This window comes from Bufo bufo, chromosome 8 (genome assembly GCF_905171765.1).
Source record: "Bufo bufo chromosome 8, aBufBuf1.1, whole genome shotgun sequence".
In the NCBI taxonomy this organism is placed as follows: Eukaryota; Metazoa; Chordata; class Amphibia; order Anura; family Bufonidae; genus Bufo; species Bufo bufo.
The window spans coordinates 205,133,016-205,152,129 of record NC_053396.1 but is presented as its reverse complement, the minus strand read 5'-3'; the positions used below and the strand labels follow the sequence as shown (position 1 = coordinate 205,152,129).

The 19,114-nt window shown below is 42.5% G+C and overlaps 1 protein-coding gene across 1 annotated transcript in view; it reads left to right on the top strand.

Moving 5' to 3' along the window:
* Positions 1-19,114, top strand: part of LOC120978194 (complement factor B-like) — a 52,531-nt gene that overhangs the window by 6,244 nt on the left and 27,173 nt on the right. The window contains exon 4 of the mRNA XM_040406416.1: positions 7,112-7,246. Within this exon, the coding sequence (XP_040262350.1) occupies positions 7,112-7,246 (135 nt within the window). The remainder of the gene's footprint in view (positions 1-7,111; positions 7,247-19,114) is intronic.

The window sequence follows — 19,114 nt, the reverse complement described above, 5'->3', positions numbered from 1 at the left end:
GGAAGAAGCAGCCAGTCTCCAATCTACATACAGACTACAGGACATCAGCAGAACTGTTCCATGTAGTTCTCCTTTTTAAACTCCACCATCTTTGTGCATGTATATCTGGTGAGTGACATTTACCTTTTTTTTCAGGGACAGTATGTTATCCAGAGCTGTTCAAGTAGTTGTAGTGTCACTCAGGGAGTTATTTCTGTTAGCTAACCATGCAATCTATGTATAGGCAACCATTTTGGACATGTACTCAGTGTTATGCAAATGTTATAATACAAACCGGATTCCAAAAAAGTTGGGACACTATACAAATCGTGAATAAAAACTGAATGCAATGATGTGGAGGTGCCAACTTCTAATATTTTATTCAGAATAGAACATAAATCACGGAACAAAAGTTTAAACTGAGAAAATGTACCATTTTAAGGGAAAAATATGTTGAATCAGAATTTCATGGTGTCAACAAATCCCCAAAAAGTTGGGACAAGGCCATTTTCACCACTGTGTGGCATCTCCCCTTCTTCTTACAACACTCAACAGACGTCTGGGGACCGAGGAGACCAGTTTCTAAAGTTTAGAAATAGGAATGCTCTCCCATTCTTGTCTAATACAGGCCTCTAACTGTTCAATCGTCTTGGGCCTTCTTTGTTGCACCTTCCTCTTTATGATGCGCCAAATGTTCTCTATAGGTGAAAGATCTGGACTGCAGACTGGCCATTTCAGTACCCGGATCCTTCTCCTACGCAGCCATGATGTTGTGATTGATGCAGAATGTGGTCTGGCATTATCTTGTTGAAAAATGCAGGGTCTTCCCTGAAAGAGATGACGTCTGGATGGGAAGCATATGTTGTTCTAGAACCTGAATATATTTTTCTGCATTGATGGTGCCTTTCCAGACATGCAAGCTTCCCATGCCACACACACTCATGCAACCCCATACCATCAGAGATGCAGGCTTCTGAACTGAGCGTTGATAACAACTTGGGTTGTCCTTGTCCTCTTTGGTCCGGATGACATGGCGTCCCAGATTTCCAAAAAGAACTTCGAATCGTGACTCGTCTGACCACAGAACAGTCTTCCATTTTGCCACACTCCATTTTAAATGATCCCTGGCCCAGTGAAAACGCCTGAGCTTGTGGATCTTGCTTAGAAATGGCTTCTTCTTTGCACTGTAGAGTTTCAGCTGGCAAACGGCGGATGGCACAGTGGATTGTGTTCACTGACAATGGTTTCTGGAAGTATTCCTGAGCCCATTCTGTGATTTCCTTTACAGTAGCATTCCTGTTTGTGGTGCAGTGTCGTTTAAGGGCCCGGAGATCACGGGCATCCAGTATGGTTTTACGGCCTTGACCCTTACGCACAGAGATTGTTCCAGATTCTCTGAATCTTTGGATGATGTTATGCACAGTTGATGATGATAGATGCAAAGTCTTTGCAATTTTTTCGCTGGGTAACACCTTTCTGATATTGCTCCACTATCTTTCTGCGCAACATTGTGGGAATTGGTGATCCTCTACCCATCTTGGCTTCTGAGAGACACTGCCACTCTGAGAAGCTCTTTTTATACCCAATCATGTTGCCAATTGACCTAATTAGTGTTAATTGGTCTTCCAGCTCTTCGTTATGCTCAAATTTATTTTTTCCAGCCTCTTATTGCTACTTGTCCCAACTTTTTGGGGATTTGTTGACACCGTGAAAATTGGAATCAACGTATTTTTCCTTTAAAATGATACATTTACTCGGATTTAAAACGTTGATCTGTCATCTACGTTCTATTACAAATAAAATATTGACATTTGCCATCTCCACATCATTGCATTCAGTTTTTATTCACAATTTGTTTAGTGTCCCAACTTTTTTGGAATCCGGTTTGTACATGCTGTTCTATGTTTTCTGCTGATACATGTTATATCTTATACTTATACAAACCATTTGTATTCTTGTAGTTTTACCAATTCACAATCCTGTTGACCAATAAACAAGTTAGACTACAGAAAACTGTTTTCTTATTTGGAAGACAGGGATGGTTTATGCTGAATGTCAGACTGCACCCTGTGTGAACGTGTATGAAGACAGAACAGTAAAACAGATACTAGTCACCAGCCATAGTGGATCTGACTATAGCGAACCACCATCACACATGCGATCCTGCGTACAAGATTGCAGCAGCTGCCATACAGTCACAAGAAGTGAGAGTGCAGCCACCAGCAAGTGCAGCATGATCCAGACCATGCTGAAGTCCTTTTCTACATAGACTGAGTCTGCACAGAGACATTAAGCAGCCAGCAAAAGGCACACAATGTCCGCTAGCCAAGCATCATCATACAGGACCAGGTCACGAGCAAGCTGCTCTTGCAAGTCCTCAATGAGAGAAAAGGCTGCTCTTGTCCGTGCAGAAGCTTAGGCTGCAAAAGTAAGGTCTTCCTTTGCTGCACAAGACATGCAACTAAAGAAAGAGAGAGCGTTAAGGGAAAAAGAGAGAGCATGCCTGCAAGCGTCAAAGGAAAAAGAGAGAGTGTTACTGGAGGAAGAGAGAGCATGCCTGCAAGCAGCGCTGGAAGAAGAGAGAACATGCCTGCACGCATCAAAGGAAAAAGAGAGAGCGTTACTGGAAGAAGAGAGAGTATGCCTGCAAGCGGCACTGGAAGAAGAGACAGCATGCCTGCAAGTGTCACTGGAAAAACTCACCGCAAAGAAAGAAGTGGAAGCCGCAGTGGCCAAAGCAGAGTTCCTATAAGCCTTGGAGTTTCCCGAACCCGAGAAACACAAACAAGTACTTGGGCCAGACCTAGATGAACAAGATCCAGCACAGCGCGTCTCAAAAAATGTCCATCAGCATCCCAAGACAGATGACAACTATGATCCAGCATATCAGCCAGCCTATGCAGAGTATCAATGATCCTACCTTGGTCCACAGTACCTCAAGCAGGACGGTATACGACAAGGCGATGCTGACCACAACTACCCTACATAACAAAAGCTACAACCTTCGCTTCAACGTAAATGGACACCCTTCGCGTCAGAATGGTATCATACAGACTGCCCTAAGCCAGAAACCCCTAAAAGGTATGGTGATACACCACACATGCAGCATACCAATAACACACTGGGTAGTATTGGTGCTAACCATGGACTTCACTAAGTTCTTTGCTAAACGGGAGCTGGTTACCAAAGGACTTATAAAGTTCACTGATCGCCCCGAGAACTACAGGGCATGGCGAGCCTCCTTCCAGAACGCCATAAGAGACTTAGATTTTTCCTATAGTGAAGAGTTAGATCTCTTGGTAAAGTGGCTCGGAAGTGAGTCTGCTGAACATGCCAAAAGAATCAGAGACATTAACATAAACTATCCAGGCAAATGCCTAAAGATGGTGTGGGAAAGACTTGATAAGTGCTATGGGTCAATGGAAGCTATAGAAAATGCTTTATTCAAGAGAATTGATAATTTTCCAAGAGTAGTGGATAGGGGTTACGAGAAGCTCAGGGAACTCAGTGACTTGTTAATAGAGGTACAGATTTCTCAGGCAGAAGCAGATCTGCCAGGGCTAGCATTCCTGGACACCGCCAGAGGTGTCAATGTGATTGTCCAAAAACTCCCTTACAATCTACAGGAGAAGTGGATCATGCATGGTTTCCATTATAAACAGGTTCATAATGTACCATTTCCCCCCTTTGTGGTGTTTGAAGACTTTGTTACTCAACAGGCGAGGATCAGAAACAATCCCAGTTTTGACTTGTCATTTTCCACTACCCCTGGTGTCAAACCTCATAACACACCAGTGGAAGTCCACAAAGCTAACGTTGCCTCCACAGGTTCTCCTTACAGGCCATTTAAGTCTTCTCAGGAAGAGAAAAAACTCAAAAGATCTTACCAAAAGAATGCCCCCTGCACAAGAAACCACATTTTCTACTAAAATGCAGAGCCTTCAGGGAGAAGTCTTTAGCGGACCGCAAATAATTCCTCAAAGAAAACATCATCTGCTTCAGGTGCTGCGCTACAACATCGCACTTCACCAGGAACTGTAAGGTCAGTATGACATGCACAGAATGTGGTAGCACAGAACACAACAAGGCTTTACACCCTGGACCACCCTCTCAGGTATCATCCCAAGTAGAGGAGCAAGACGGAAAACAGATAGACACTGACATAGACACTGAAGTAGTCACTTCTCACTGTACAAAGATCTGTTAAGGACTCGCAGGAGTGAAGTCATGCTCAAAAATCTGCCTTGTCAGAGTTTATTCAGTCGGTCACCGAGATAAGGCGATTAAAGTGTACGCAATCTTAGACGATCAAAGCAAGATGTTTTTAGCTAAATCCACCTTCTTCGACACCTTCAACATCGTAGAGCCCGGTTCTCCCTACTCCTTAATGACATGTGCAGGTACCGTTAAGACGGCAGGGAGGAAAGCAACTGGGTACAAGGTAGAGTCCATAGATGGTCAGACCTGCCTGTCACTACCAACCACACTGGAGTGCAATCACATTCCTGACAACCGGTCTGAGATACCTACACCAGAGGTAGCGGCATACCACTCCCACCTGAGGCATATAGCTCCCCTGATACCAGAACTGGACCCAAAATCCCAGATAAGTTTACTCCTTGGAAGAGACATACTATGAGTTCATAAGGCTAGAGTACAGATTAACGGCCCCCAAAACGCTCCATACGCCCAGAGACTTGACCTAGGATGGGTCATCATAGGAGACCTCTGTCTAGGAGGAGCACACAAGCTTTCCTGATAAAAGAATTGCAACACATCACTCCTGTGCATTGTCTTTTCGCAGATACCTCCTGTGAAGACCATGCCTGCGATGGTGAGCAAGATCACTTAGGGTGCACAGTTTTCCACAGGACAAGAGAAGACAACAGGGTTGCAAATTCACAATGTCCATAGAAGACAGGCTGTTCTTGGAGGAAGTAAAAGACAAGTAAAAAAGCTGGGTCGCACCGATACCGTTTAAACCCCAGAGACAACGCTTACCTAACAACAAAGAACTTGTCTTCAGCCGGTTTATCTCCCTCAAACACAAACTTCAGAGGACACCAGAGACGAGAGAAAATTTCTTTACCTTCATGGAAAGAATATTCCAGAACAACCATGCAGAAATGGCACCCACGCTCCAAGACTCCAAGGAGTGTTGGTACTTACCCATATTCAGCGTGTATCATCCTGAAAAACCAGGGCAGATACAAGTAGTATTCGATTCGTTAAAGGATGTCTTACTGTCTGGTCCAGACCTCAACAATATTTATGGCCGACATACAACAGATGTTCCACTGCTTCCTCATCAAGGAAGAACACAGAAACTACTTGAGGTTCTTCTGGTACCACAACAACGACCCAAATTAAGACATTATAGAGTACCGAATGAGAGTGCACATCTTTGGAAACAGTCCTTCCCCTGCAGTCGCTATCTATAGTCTCAGACATTCAGCCCAAGAGGGTGAAGCAAAGTATGGGTCAGATGTCAGATCCTTTGTGGAAAAAGATTTCTACGTGGACGAATGCTTGAAATCCACACCCACGAATGAGACCGCAGTCAGTCTCCTCAAAAGGACTCAAGAAATGCTTGCGCTATCTAATTTGAGGTTGCTCCAAATCGCCTCCAACGGTCGTAAGTTAATGCAGGCCTTCTCACCCCAAGACCATTCAAGTGAGCTAAAGGACATGGATCTTAGCACCAACTCCCTTCCCATGCAGCGGAGCCTCGGTTTGCTCTGGGATTTAAAGGCAGACACATTCACCTTCCAAATCAGCAAGGATTCTCCCCTTCACACGCAGAGGAGTCCTGTCCACCATAAACAGCTTATATGATCCTCTGGGATTTGTAGTGCCTGTTACCATCCAAGTTAAAATGATGTTAAGAGACTTCACCACAGAGACGTCTGATTGTGATTATCCACTTCCCACGGAGAAAAAAGACCTGTGGATAGGTTGGAAGAAGTCTCTCGAAGCTTTAACCAGCCTTCATGTGGCACGACCCTATGCTTCCGTGCCATCTAAGGAAGTCAACATGCAAAGACTATATATCTTTTGCAATGCTTCAGTCAAGGCAATTGCCGCTGTAGCATACCTAAAGACCATTGACGTCAAAGAACAATGCCATATAGGATTTGTCATGAGCCGGACCAAATTGGCGCCAGTCCGCGAACAAGATACCCAGACTGGAACTCTGTGCTGCTGTGTTTGCAGTGCAGTTGGCTGAACTGATAATTTCAGGAATGAACCTGGAAATCGAGGAAGTCGAGTTTTACTTGGACAGCAAGGAAGTCCTAGGATATATCTGCAACGAAACCAGACGTCTTTACGTCTACGTCTGCAATCAGGTGCTAAGGATCAGGAGATGCACTTGTCCTAAACAGTGGCACTATGTGCCTACACAGCATAATCCTGCGGACCACACAACTAGATCCATCGCAGCAAGCCACCTTAAAGACACAATATGGTTTACGAGTCCTGCATTCCTGTACCGTTCAACGTCTTGCAACATTGTATCCGAAACATTCGAATTGGTAGACCCAGATGCCGATGAAGAAATCTGACATGAAGTATCTGCTCTATGCATAGTGACTTAGAACCACCAACGCAAATCCCATTGTTTCAACAAATTCTCCACCTGGATGTTGCTCTTTTGTGCTATAGCCTGTGTAGTTCATACAGCTCAGACATTACCTATGAGCCATAAGCCCTGCAAAGGTTGGCATCACTGCAAACACTCCTTTACCGCTCCCAATCTGGAAAGGTCCAAGAACATAATAATTCGCACAATACAACGTGAAGGTCATGCTAAGGAAATAAACTACCTCAGCAAAAGCCAAACAGTCTCCAAAGACAACACTTTAGAAAAGCTTGGTCCCACCATTGACCAAAATAAGTTACTAAAAAGAAGGATTCAGTGGTGGCATCTGTTGACACCAGACAAGGAGTGTTCTGCCTCCAGCAGAGGGAGATTCATTTCAGTTCACGTCTATTTCATTTCTAAATCATTCTGCTGCAATTTCTGTATTCCTGTCGTTTTTAGTTAGGCAACAGCACAATCTAGAAGTGTTAAAAATTTATTGCACCTTGTTTTCTTGTTAATAAAGATTATTGCTTTGTTGGGAGGGGTTAGGCATTGTGGGTAGTGCAAGGCATTCTGGGAAGGAGAAGCCAGTCTCCAATCTACATACAGACTACAGGACATCAGCAGAGCTGTTCCATGCAGTTCTCCTTCTTAAACTCCACCATCTTTGTGCAAGTATATCTGGTGAGTGACATCTACCTTTGTTTCAAGGACAGTATGTTATCCAGAGCTGTTCAAGTAGTTGTAGTGTCACTCGGAGTTATTTCTGTTAGCTAACCATGCTATCTATGTATAGGCAGCTGAGTGTTATGCAAATGTTAAAATACATGCTGTTCTATGCTTTCTGCTGATATATGTTATGCGTTATACTTATACAAACCATTTGTATTCTTGTAGTTTTACCAATTCACAATCCTGTTGACCAATAAACAAGTTAGACTACAGAAAACAGTCCTCTTATTTGGAAGACAGGAACGGTTTATGCCAAATGTCAGACTGCACACTGTGTGAACGTGTATGAAGACCGAACAATTGGTATTGAAGGTTTAGAGGTGCAAGACAGAGTCCTGGTTGTCATGTTGCCTACACTTTGCGGCGTAAAAATAGTACAGGTTGCAATGATGAGACAGTTGTGCAGCAGAACAGCTCTTTACTGAAAAAAACTAATGGAAACAGCTCAGGACAGTTCTTAGGTTGCAATAGACTGGCTGATGTTTCACAGAATGCATTTTCCACAGATGCTACAAGTCTCACAGCTTCACAGGTGGCAATAGGAAACAGGTGTCTTTAGCCTAATTGAAGCAATCTTCCTTACTTCATACTTTGCTAGCTGAATACATGAGGTGTAATACTTTACTTTAGGCATTGCAACTAGGTATGAGTGAATCGACTTCGGATGAAACATTCAAAGTCAATTTGCATAAAAATTTGTTCTAATACTGTACGGAGCAGAAGCTCTGTACACTATTAGAATGTATTGGCTCCGATGAGCCGAAGTTATTGCTTCGCGAAGTCTCGCGAGACATCGCGCAATAACTTCATAAATTAATTTGTTCGGTTCCAAGGTACTTCGCAAAGCAAAAACTTTGGCTCAATACATTGTAATATTGTACGGAGCTCCTATACTGTACAGTATTATAACGAAGTTTCATCCGAAATCGATGATACCTTTGCTCCATTCTTTAACCACTTCCCAACAGTCCGATTATGTACTATTACGTCATGGAAGTCAGCGCGTTCCCGCATCTTGACATAATAGTACGTCTTGTTTAAGGATGTAGCGTGGTTACCGAAATAAGATCGCTGCACCAATCGGCAGGCAGCCATCTTAGCTGAGTGCGAGCAGGAGTTTATCCGCCCCCCTGCAGCCCCTGCAATTGGCCGGTCTTTTCAATTTTCTTTTTATTAAGTTTTAACATTTTCAAATAATACAGTGATGCAATGATACATTAATTCTTGTTACAAGGCGTTTGCACTTAAGTGAAGTAATCTATTATTCCAAACATGTGAAGCGATTATTCGGTTATCACTTATAGCCTGAGCAACTGATGAACATAGGTAGTTATAGGGAATCCCGAATTTGTAGAAAGAAAACTGGAGACTTCAGGTCGTGCTTCTAGGAACTAGACTTGTCTTCAGGCTTTTACCATGCTCTGTGGTGGTGGTCATTAGTGATGAACGGGAGGTGCCATATTCGATTTCGACAAAATTCGCAAATATTCGCTAGAATATTCGTCTCATATTCGTCGAAATCGAATATTCGGCATTATTCTAGTTATCGCGATTAATATGCGATTTAAATAATCGCGTATTGCGATTTTAACTTAAGGCAACTTTCCTATTGGTTTGATATCTAGAATTAGCGAAGATGAGGAATATGATGAATGTATTCGTCATATTCCTCAAAACGAAGATAACAAAATATTCTCCATCTTCGTTTTAGCTCCATATTCGTCAACTTCGCTAATTCTAGCAATCAAATAGGAAAGTTGACTATAGAGACAGCTGTGTTTAATTCGCTATGCGATTATATAACTTTGCTTTTTTTTTTATAAATAGAATAATTATAATAATTATCAAGTATATTATTCTATGTATTTAAAAAAAAAGCAAAGTAATATAATCGCATAGCGAATTAAACACAGCTGTCTCTATAGTCAACTTTCCTATTTGATTGCTAGAATTAGCGAAGTTGACGAATATGGAGCTAAAACGAAGATGGAGAATATTTCGTTATCTTCGTTTTGAGGAATATGACGAATACATTCGTCATATTCCTCATCTTCGCTAATTCTACCAAGCCAACCATAGTAAACCAGGTCTAAGTTGAAATCACAATGCGATTACTTCAAGTTATATTAATCGCATTGCGATTTCAACTTAGAGCTGTGTTTCTAATGGGTCAGCTTGCTAAAATTAACGAAGTTAACGAATATGGAATATAGCAGTGCTAAGTTGAAATCGCAATGCGATTAATATAACTTGAAGTAATCGCATTGCGATTTCAACTTAGCACTGCTATATTCCATATTCGTTAACTTCGTTAATTCTAGCAAGCTGACCCATTAGAAACCCAGCTCTAAGTTGAAATCGCAATGCGATTACTTCAAGTTATATTAATCGCATTACGATTTCAACTTAATTCTCACATCCGACAGTACATTCTAGTCTGGAGGCATTCCCATGGTGATAGGGGCGCTCCATGAGCACGGAAGTCGGCAGAAGGGGCAATGGGCACTGACTGGAGCAGCCAGGAAGCCAGGAATCCTAAGGACAGGTAAGAACTACTTTTGGGAGGTGGGAAAGAAAAAAATCTAATAAAAAAAATAAAAAAAAGAATATTCGAAAATAACGAATTTATAGCGCTATATTCGAAATATTCGCGAATTAGCGAAGTGCCGGTATTCGCAAAAAAATTCGCTATTCGAATATTCACGCTCAACAATAGTGGTCATCCAGGGTATCACGTTGATGAAAATAAGAAGATGAATCCAGCATCGAAGTTGACAACGTTGTAAGTTCCTTTATTCAAAATTGCACAGATCCGTACAGTGACAGCATCGCCTCAGTGTTCCCTAGAATCGTCTACGCGTTTCGAACAAATGTGTTCTTAATCATGACTGGCCAGAGATTCCCAGATGGCAGTACTTGTAGAGGTGAGCCTCAACCACTCCTCCCATCTCCAGGTGGTGATTGAAGGTAGTAAATTATGGCAAACCCCAATCAAAAAGTCACTGGGAAAATCTGAACCAAACATTGGTGTATATTAACAAACTATAAAAAGTGTATAAAACCTAATTTGTGCACTTAAAATACATGATGTTCAAGGCCTTAAGTCTAAATCAGGGATAGCAATACACAGAAGACAACTTCCCGCAGTAAAAACGGAAAGAATATATTTCCCAAAAAACCGCATGGTCTGAACAGTAATTCCCAATGTTAAAAGCAAAACAAAAAATACAGCTATGTATGGCAAATCTGTCTTCAAAACTGCTCTTCTGAGTAGAATAAACACATATGCACACCAGGAATGGACCCAATCCTAATATAGATCTGGCCCAGTGTATTGTTCTAGAAAGGTCTGCGGCTGAGTGGTACAGGGATAAATTTGGTGCGCCTAGTCCACCTAGCGTTTTGGGTAGTGTTAGTTTCTTAAAGTCTAACCTGGGTCGTTTGTTTTTCCATATATATTTTGAAAAAAGGGATCTAGCTTTTGTGAAATAAGACTTGGGTATCTTCTTAATCGGTAGCATCAAGAACAGGTAAATTAATTTGGGTAGAATGAGTCCTTTAATTAGGTTTTTCCTTCCTATCCATGATATGAAGGGAGCTGACCATGTTTCTATCTCTTGTAGGGTTTTTTGTATTAGTGGTAGATAGTTGAGCTTGGTCAGATCTGACCATCTTTCGCTGAGCTTAATCCCTAGATATTTTAGATGAGGGATGGCTCTATTGTTTGAGGAAATGGATACGGAGCACTAGTCGTGACTTAGCTCCCAGTCACTAAAAAGTAATTTTATAGTATTACAGACTGGCACTCGGCAACTGGTGTCACTGCAGAGTGAAATATTTTATTTCCGTAAAACACAAATATACATATAGATCACAGTAAGAAATCCAAACATTAAAAATTAACCTTCAAAGATGACCTTAAAAACATATAACAATCTGTGGTATATTATAGCTGGGTTGTCCGTCCAATATCCCGCAGATCGTCATACTCTTAGTTGTCTGGTTCTGGTATTACTATTGTCAGTGTGGCGCTCTCAGATCTGAGCAGTTCAAACCAGCCATAACCCACCAAGTAAGTAATGGTTAAAATTCGCTATTGGGTAACTTATATACACCTCACCCAAATTCGCTCACTATCTATATAGCAACGAACACTTATTCAGCATATAGAATTATAACACAGTTCCAGCATTAAAATATATAAAAGTTCCAGGGGTTTGAGGGAGACTTTTGCTCTTAAGGACTTCCTTCTGTTGCAAGATAAACAATAATCAACAGACCATTATCCGTCACAATGGGGTAACTTCATATCCTCCCCACTCGGGATTAAGTACAGACCGTTTAAATCCTCTATGCGAGGTTTTTCATCATTTGTTTGTGATGTTATTCAGTTAAGAAAGTAAGTGTAGTTCTTCCAGTACTTACTATTCGTAGAATCAGTGCAAGAGTACAGAGCTCCCAGTGGCGTCCCACTCGATAAATGGAGTAACGTCTTCTCTTACCTGCGCTTAGTTGTATACAGTAGTATAGTACACCAGATTCACTGCCGTCCTTTAATCACCACGTCCTTGGTGTTCATCCGCATTTAGTTGCAGCACTCCACGTGGTGAGACCAGTTTGTTCGTGTAACACCCAATCCACGAAATCTCCCAGGTCCCAGGTGCAGCAGTCTGGAGTAGTAGTTAACACTTGCTTTCACAGTTATAAAATAAAACAATTCTTTCATGAATTCTGCTAGCAGATAAAAAGTCACTCGTCACGGGTACTTGAAGGCTGAGTATATATTCTCATACGCGTTTCGAGGTCTAAATTATAACTGACCTCTTCCTCAGTGGTATCTCCTAGACATGTTATATGACTTTTTGGCCATTTAAATGGGAATTGGTTTTCAAGAGTATATCAAGGGGAGAAAAGCAGAACTGGATCGCACATCCACAATGCTATGCTTAGACCTAATTAAACTCACTTCTCAGCGTAATATAAAGTGTACAGCCCCCTATACTACATGCTGTACAAGAGGCATTAGTGTACGTTTTGAGCAAAAGGCATAAGCTCACTCACCACATCAAGGTCACCTCTTTGAGTGGGACCTACTCTGACAAATAGGCGCAGCACAATGCGGTGACAAAGCGGCACTGCCCTAGTAGGCGGCAGAACCCAGGAGTCAAACAGCAACCCTGCTGTCTGACAATGCCACCCACGGCACTGGGTCACCGACCCACCAACACAGCACCACAAAAAGGCCACCACGTAGTACTGCACCATCTGAACAGTTGTCTAACACAACTGGGTCCTGCCGCCTACTAGGGCAGTGCCAAGTTGTCACCGCGCTATGCTGCGCCTATTTGTCATATTCCACTAACTTGTGTCAAAAAATAAAATCTCACATGAACTCACCATACCCCTCATGGAATCTCACGCTTTAGGGCCCCTAAAATGCCAGGGCAGTATAAAAACCCCACATGTGACCCCATTTTGGAAAGAAGACACCCCAAGGTATTCCGTGAGGGGCATATTGAGTCCATGAAAGATTGAAATTTTTGTCCCAAGTTAGCGGAAAGGGAGACTTTGTGAGAATAAATAAATAAATCAATTTCCGCTAACTTGTGTCAAAAAAAAAAAATAATTCTATGAACTCGCCATGCCCCTCATTGAATACCTTGGGGTGTCTTCTTTCCAAAATGGGGTCACATGTGGGGTATTTATACTGCCCTGGCATTTTAGGGGCCCTAAAGCGTGATAAGAAGTCTGGGATCCAAATGTCTAAAAATGCCCTCCTAAAAGGAATTTGGGCCCCTTTGCGCATCTAGGCTGCAAAAAAGTGTCACACATCTGGTATCGCCGTATTCAGGAGAAGTTGGGCAATGTGTTTTGGGGTGTCATTTTACATATACATATGCTGGGTGAGATAAATATCTTGGTCAAATGCCAACTTTGTATAAAAAAATGAGAAAAGTTGTCTTTTGCCGAGATATTTCTCTCACCCAGCATGGGTATATGTAAAATGACACCCCAAAACACATTGCCCAACTTCTCCTGAGTACGGGGATACCAGATGTGTGACACTTTTTTGCAGCCTAGGTGGGCAAAGGGGCCCATATTCCAAAGAGCACCTTTAGGATTTCACCGGTCATTTTTTACACATTTTGATTTCAAACTACTTCCCACACATTAGGGCCCCTAAATTGCCAGGGCAGTATAACTACCCCACAAGTGACCCCATTTTGGAAAGAAGACACCCCAAGGTATTTCGTGATGGGCATAGTGAGTTCATGGAAGTTTTTATTTTTTGTCACAAGTTAGTGGAATATGAGACTTTGTAAGGAAAAAAAATAAATAAAAAAAATCATAATTTTCCGCTAACTTGTGACAAAAATAAAAAGTTCTATGAACTCACTATACCCATCAGCGAATACCTTAGGGTGTCTTCTTTCCGAAATGGGGTCATTTGTGGGGTGTTTGTACTGTCTGGGCATTGTAGAACCTCAGGAAACATGACAGGTGCTCAGAAAGTCAGAAATGCTTCAAAAAGCGGAAATTCACATTTTTGTACCATAGTTTGTAAACGCTATAGCTTTTACCCAACCCATTTTTTTTTTACCCAAACATTTTTTTTTTATCAAAGGCATGTAGAACAATAAATTTAGAGAAAAATTTATATATGGATGTCGTTTTTTTAAAAAAAAATTACAACTGAAAATGAAAAATGTCATTTTTTTGCAAAAAAATCAGTAAATTTCGATTTTAGGGATAATTGGACATCCAAAATCAGTGTACCTGATTGAAACAGTATATAGTGTGTCAAATCTCCTTATTGCTAGGAGAACATGCACAATACATAGTGTCAGGTTACACTGTGAGGATAGACCAACCCTAAACTGGTATCTATCTACACAGGAATGAACCACTGGGCTCCAAAACTATCGGCGAAAGTCAGTCTGCATATGTGACTACAGAAATGTATTGCTCGACGCGTTTCTCTATCCAACTAGTTGTTGGTTCATCAGGAGCAAATCACTAAGTCCACTGCTGCCGCTGAGTATCACCCCCTCACACTAGGTGTACAGCAAATGACAGAGAACTTAGGAGTGTCTGACTAAAAGTATGCTGACGCCACTGATGTCGTGCGTGCAGCAATGAGCCTCCGGCATATGTGGCCGGAGGCTCATTGCTGCACGCACGACATCAGTGGCGTCAGCATACTTTTAGTCAGACACTCCTAAGTTCTCTGTCATTTGCTGTACACCTAGTGTGAGGGGGTGATACTCAGCGGCAGCAGTGGACTTAGTGATTTGCTCCTGATGAACCAACAACTAGTTGGATAGAGAAACGCGTCGAGCAATACATTTCTGTAGTCACATATGCAGACTGACTTTCGCCGATAGTTTTGGAGCCCAGTGGTTCATTCCTGTGTAGATAGATACCAGTTTAGGGTTGGTCTATCCTCACAGTGTAACCTGACACTATGTATTGTGCATGTTCTCCTAGCAATAAGGAGATTTGACACACTATATACTGTTTCAATCAGGTACACTGATTTTGGATGTCCAATTATCCCTATTTGCTGGTAGAGGAATTATACCAACACAATACACTCCTTACTTATTGGAGTTCTAGTGGTAAGAGTGTTATTAGGGATCAGCATCATTAGTCTGAGACATCCCTTTTCACCCTATCAAGCCTATTTTGTGGAGACTTTTAATATAGAAAATAATAAACTGTTTTTAGCATACTTTATATAGGCAGTAAATATAATAACAAAAAAAGTAAAAAGGGCAGCAGCAATGAAATACCAACAAATGAAAGCTCTATTATTGAGAAGAAAAGGAGGTAAAATCCATTTGGGTGGTAAGTTGCATGACCGAGCAATAAACGGTGAAAGTAGTGTAGTGCCGATTTGTAAAAAAGGGCCTGGTCACTAGGGGGGTATAAACCTGTGGTCCTTAAGTGGTTAAAAGGGATATTGGTCTGTAATTACTACATAATTATGGGTCTTTCCCTTCTTTGTGTATGAGGGAAATATGTGCTTCAAGCGTTTGTCGCGGTAATGCCGAGCCCCCAAGCGCGTCTTTACAAAAGCGCAGGAGGAGGGGTTGGATAGTTTCTCCGAAGGATTTGTAGTATGAGATAGGGAGGCCATCAGGGCCTGGGCTCTTTGACAGTATGGACTGGACCTCCCATAGCATAAAAGGTCTGTTGATCTCTCTTTGTTGTTCGTCCGTTATTGCTGGGAGTCTCAGAGATGAGAGAAAATCTTTGCTATCTTCCTTTCTCTTGGCTGTTTGGTCTTTTGTGTCTTGTGCCCTTAGTTGGTATAGTGCTTTGTAGTAGTGACAGAATGCGTCAGATATGCCTTTGGCGTCTGTGACACGTGGGCCTGTGTGATGTTTTACTGAGAGTATTTATGTGCGTGCTTTCCGTCTTTTAATGAGGGACATCATCAATTTGGACACTTTGTCTCCATGTATGAAAATTCTATTTTTCCATGACATGTAATATTTCGCTGATTGTGCGTTTAGTATGTCTTTTAATTGTTGCCGTTTAGACATTAATGTTCGGAGGTGTCTCTGGAATTAGACGATTTATGTGTGAGTTCTAATTGTAGGATCTCATTATATAATTTCTTTACTGTTTCTTGTCTGGATTTGTTAAAGTGTGAGGCTATAATATGATATAAATTATAATATGATATAAATTCTCCTCTAATGACTGCTTTGTGTGCTTCCCAGATCGTTGTAAAAGGCAGTGTCTTCGTCGATGTTTTGATCAAAGTAAGCCTTCAGTTTGTTTTCTCTTCGGCTTTTGTGCTGTTGGTTGGAGAGAAGGGATTCATTCAATCTCCAGGTCCGCGTGGGCTTAGTGATATTACCTAGTGATGTGCGTAGTAGTAGGATTGAGTGGTCTGAGTGTACGCTGGGTATTATTTTTGTTTCGCTGTTGCAGCGTTTTGGTGTCCGCCTGACGATGCGGAGCCAAATGGATCCATCCTGACTTACAATGTAAGTCAATGGGGACGGATCCATTTTCACTGACACAATATGGTGCAATTGAAAACGGATCCATCCCCCATTGACTTTCAATGTAAGTCAGGACGGATCCATTTTGACTTAGACTTTTTTTTTTAAGAATAATGCAAACGGATACGTTCTGAACGGATACAAGCGTTTGCATTATAGGTGCGGATCCGTCTGTGCAGATACAAGACTGAACGCAGGTGTAAAAGTAGCCTAATCTATACGTCCATATCAATGTTGTACTGGTGAGAAATGAGTGTAATCTCTTGATGTGTCTCCACATATCTACAAGTTGGGCAGAATGCAGGGTTTTTGGATTCGCGTAAGAGCTCTTTTAGAAAGCGTTGAGCGCCCTGGGGATGTGTCCATGAACGGGTGTAAGGCCACGTTTAAATCTCCTCCCAAGAGGAAGGTTCCCTCTATAGATTGGCCGGTCTTCTTCACAAGAAGAAGAACAAAAACAACATCTGGAACAGCTGTAGTGATCTTTGGCTCATCTGCAGCAGTTTCAGATCCCCATTCACTGTTCGGGTCTGGGTACCAAACATGCAGATTTTTCTCACGCGCATCTAAAACGCATTAAAACGCTTTGCACTCGCGGGGAAAAATCGTGCATTTTTCCTTAATGCACCCGCATCTTTTCCCACACGTCACCCGCAACGCCCGTGTGAAGGAGGTCTAACTCCCCTTTCACACAAGCGAGTTTTCCACGTGGGTGCAATGCATGACGTGAATGCATAGCACCCGTCCTGAATCCTGACCCATTCATTTCAATAGGTCTGTGTACATAAGCGGTTTTTTTCACTCATCAGTTCTGCTTTGCGTGAAAAACGCAGCATGTTCTATATTCTGCGTTTTTCACGCAGCCCTGGCCCATTAGAAGTGAATGGGTCTTCAGTGAAAAACGCATTGCATCCGGAAGCAAGTTAAGTAAGGTTCCCTTTACAGGTCCAGCAAAGGAAGGGGGTTTGCCAAAACCCCTTCCCTATTCTTGCCTAACACCTTTAAAGATTACTTACGCATTTGTTTCTCTATGGTTACAGGCTACAAACAAGCCCTGTGTAGCCTGATCCTTTAGACTTGTTAATCCCTTATGGATCAGTCAAAGCAACTAGGGGCCAAATGTCCCTCATAGAATTCAACCTCTCACTAACATGCCCTGTTAAAACGTAACTTTTATTATTGTACTTAAAATCTGGTGCAAAAGATGTGCTAACTAAAGACACAGTGGTAGTGCTGGCATATGTCTAGTTGCTATTTAGTATCATTCACGAGCGGGCGCCATATTTGAATGGATGACCAGCATCATAGAGAAAGGTCTATTTTGAAACAGCGTTTTTAAACGCAAATAACACAGTAGGCAGAAATCTTACCAGTGCCAATACTGCATTATTCTAGGGCTGCAGTAAACGATTATTTTAGAAATAGAGTATTCTATCGATTATTTTTACGATTAATTGAGTATTCTAATTAGAAAAAATGAATTAATAAACTGTTTTCCTTTCTAAAAACTCAGACCCCCTGCCATCAGTTCCAAACACCCTTTGTTTTCCCCTGTGTGATCAGCCCAAGTACTTCAGTTTTCCCCAGTGCCATCAGCTCCACTATCCCCCAGTGCCATCAGATCCACTATCCCCCAGTGCCATCAGATCCACTATGCCCCAGTGCCATCAGATCTCCCCCCTTGTGCCAGCAGCTCTCCCACCTTGTGCCATCATCTCACCCCCTTGTTCCAGCAGCCCCCCCCCCCTTATGCCAGCAGCTCTCCCCCCTTGTGCCAGCAGCTCTCCCCCTTGTGCCAGCAGCTCTCCCCCCTTGTGCCATCATCTCACCACATTTTATGCCAGCAGCTCCCCCCCCTTGTGCCAGCAGCTTTCCCCCCTCTCCCCCTTGTGCCAGCAGCTATCCCCCTCTCCCCCTTGTGTAAGCAGCTCTCCCCCCTTGTGAAATCATCTCCCCCTGCTCCTCCTGACACCCAGAATGCACAGCATCATTGGTTGCTATGACGCTGTGCACTCCGGGAGCCTGGCTTTAGTCGCACCAACTTACCTTTCCAGCAGGGGCGCCGCCGACACTCAATCGTTCCACGCTGCTCTGCGTCTGATGTCATACAACGCGTCAGGTCACAGCGTGCGTATGTCAGGAGGTCAGTGCAGCGCGGGACCATGGACGTGCTGTGGAGTGTCCGGAGGACCCTGCTGGAAAGGACAGTATTGCGGGCCAGCGTGAGACCACGGAGCGGGAGTAATAGCAAGCGCTTGACTCCTGCTCCTTGGTCACGTGACACAAACAAATCTTTTTTTGTGTTGAATAATTAGATTTTAGCGAATACTCATTTCAGCCCTACATTATTCCCAAAGTAAATTGTCAATATCAGTATTCACTGTGTTTGTAGAAGGGGAAGGAGATTTAAACTGCGCCTCTTTCTTTAATTTATAGGAATACATTTTGTTATAACCGTTTAACTGACTGTGTACCAAACCCATGACTTTTCATTTAGGAAAATCGTGAATTTACATTAAGCCTCATTATAAAATGTGTGGAATACTGAAGAGTTCAAAATGAAAGACCTAGGCATTGAGGAGAAAGAGTAGGAGACTGTGGACTGGATGATTCACTCAGGATGGTGTGGAGATCACTTCTGAGTCTGACATCGTGCCTTGGAGCCAGGGGTCACAGCATTCCTCCTGCTCCTCCTCCTTGCAACCCAAGAGAATCCTTTCAGTGCTGTCTTTACTGCCCCTTCTTTTTCTCGAGAAGAGGCAACTAAATACCACTAAACTATGACAGACAGCCAAGAGAGTCT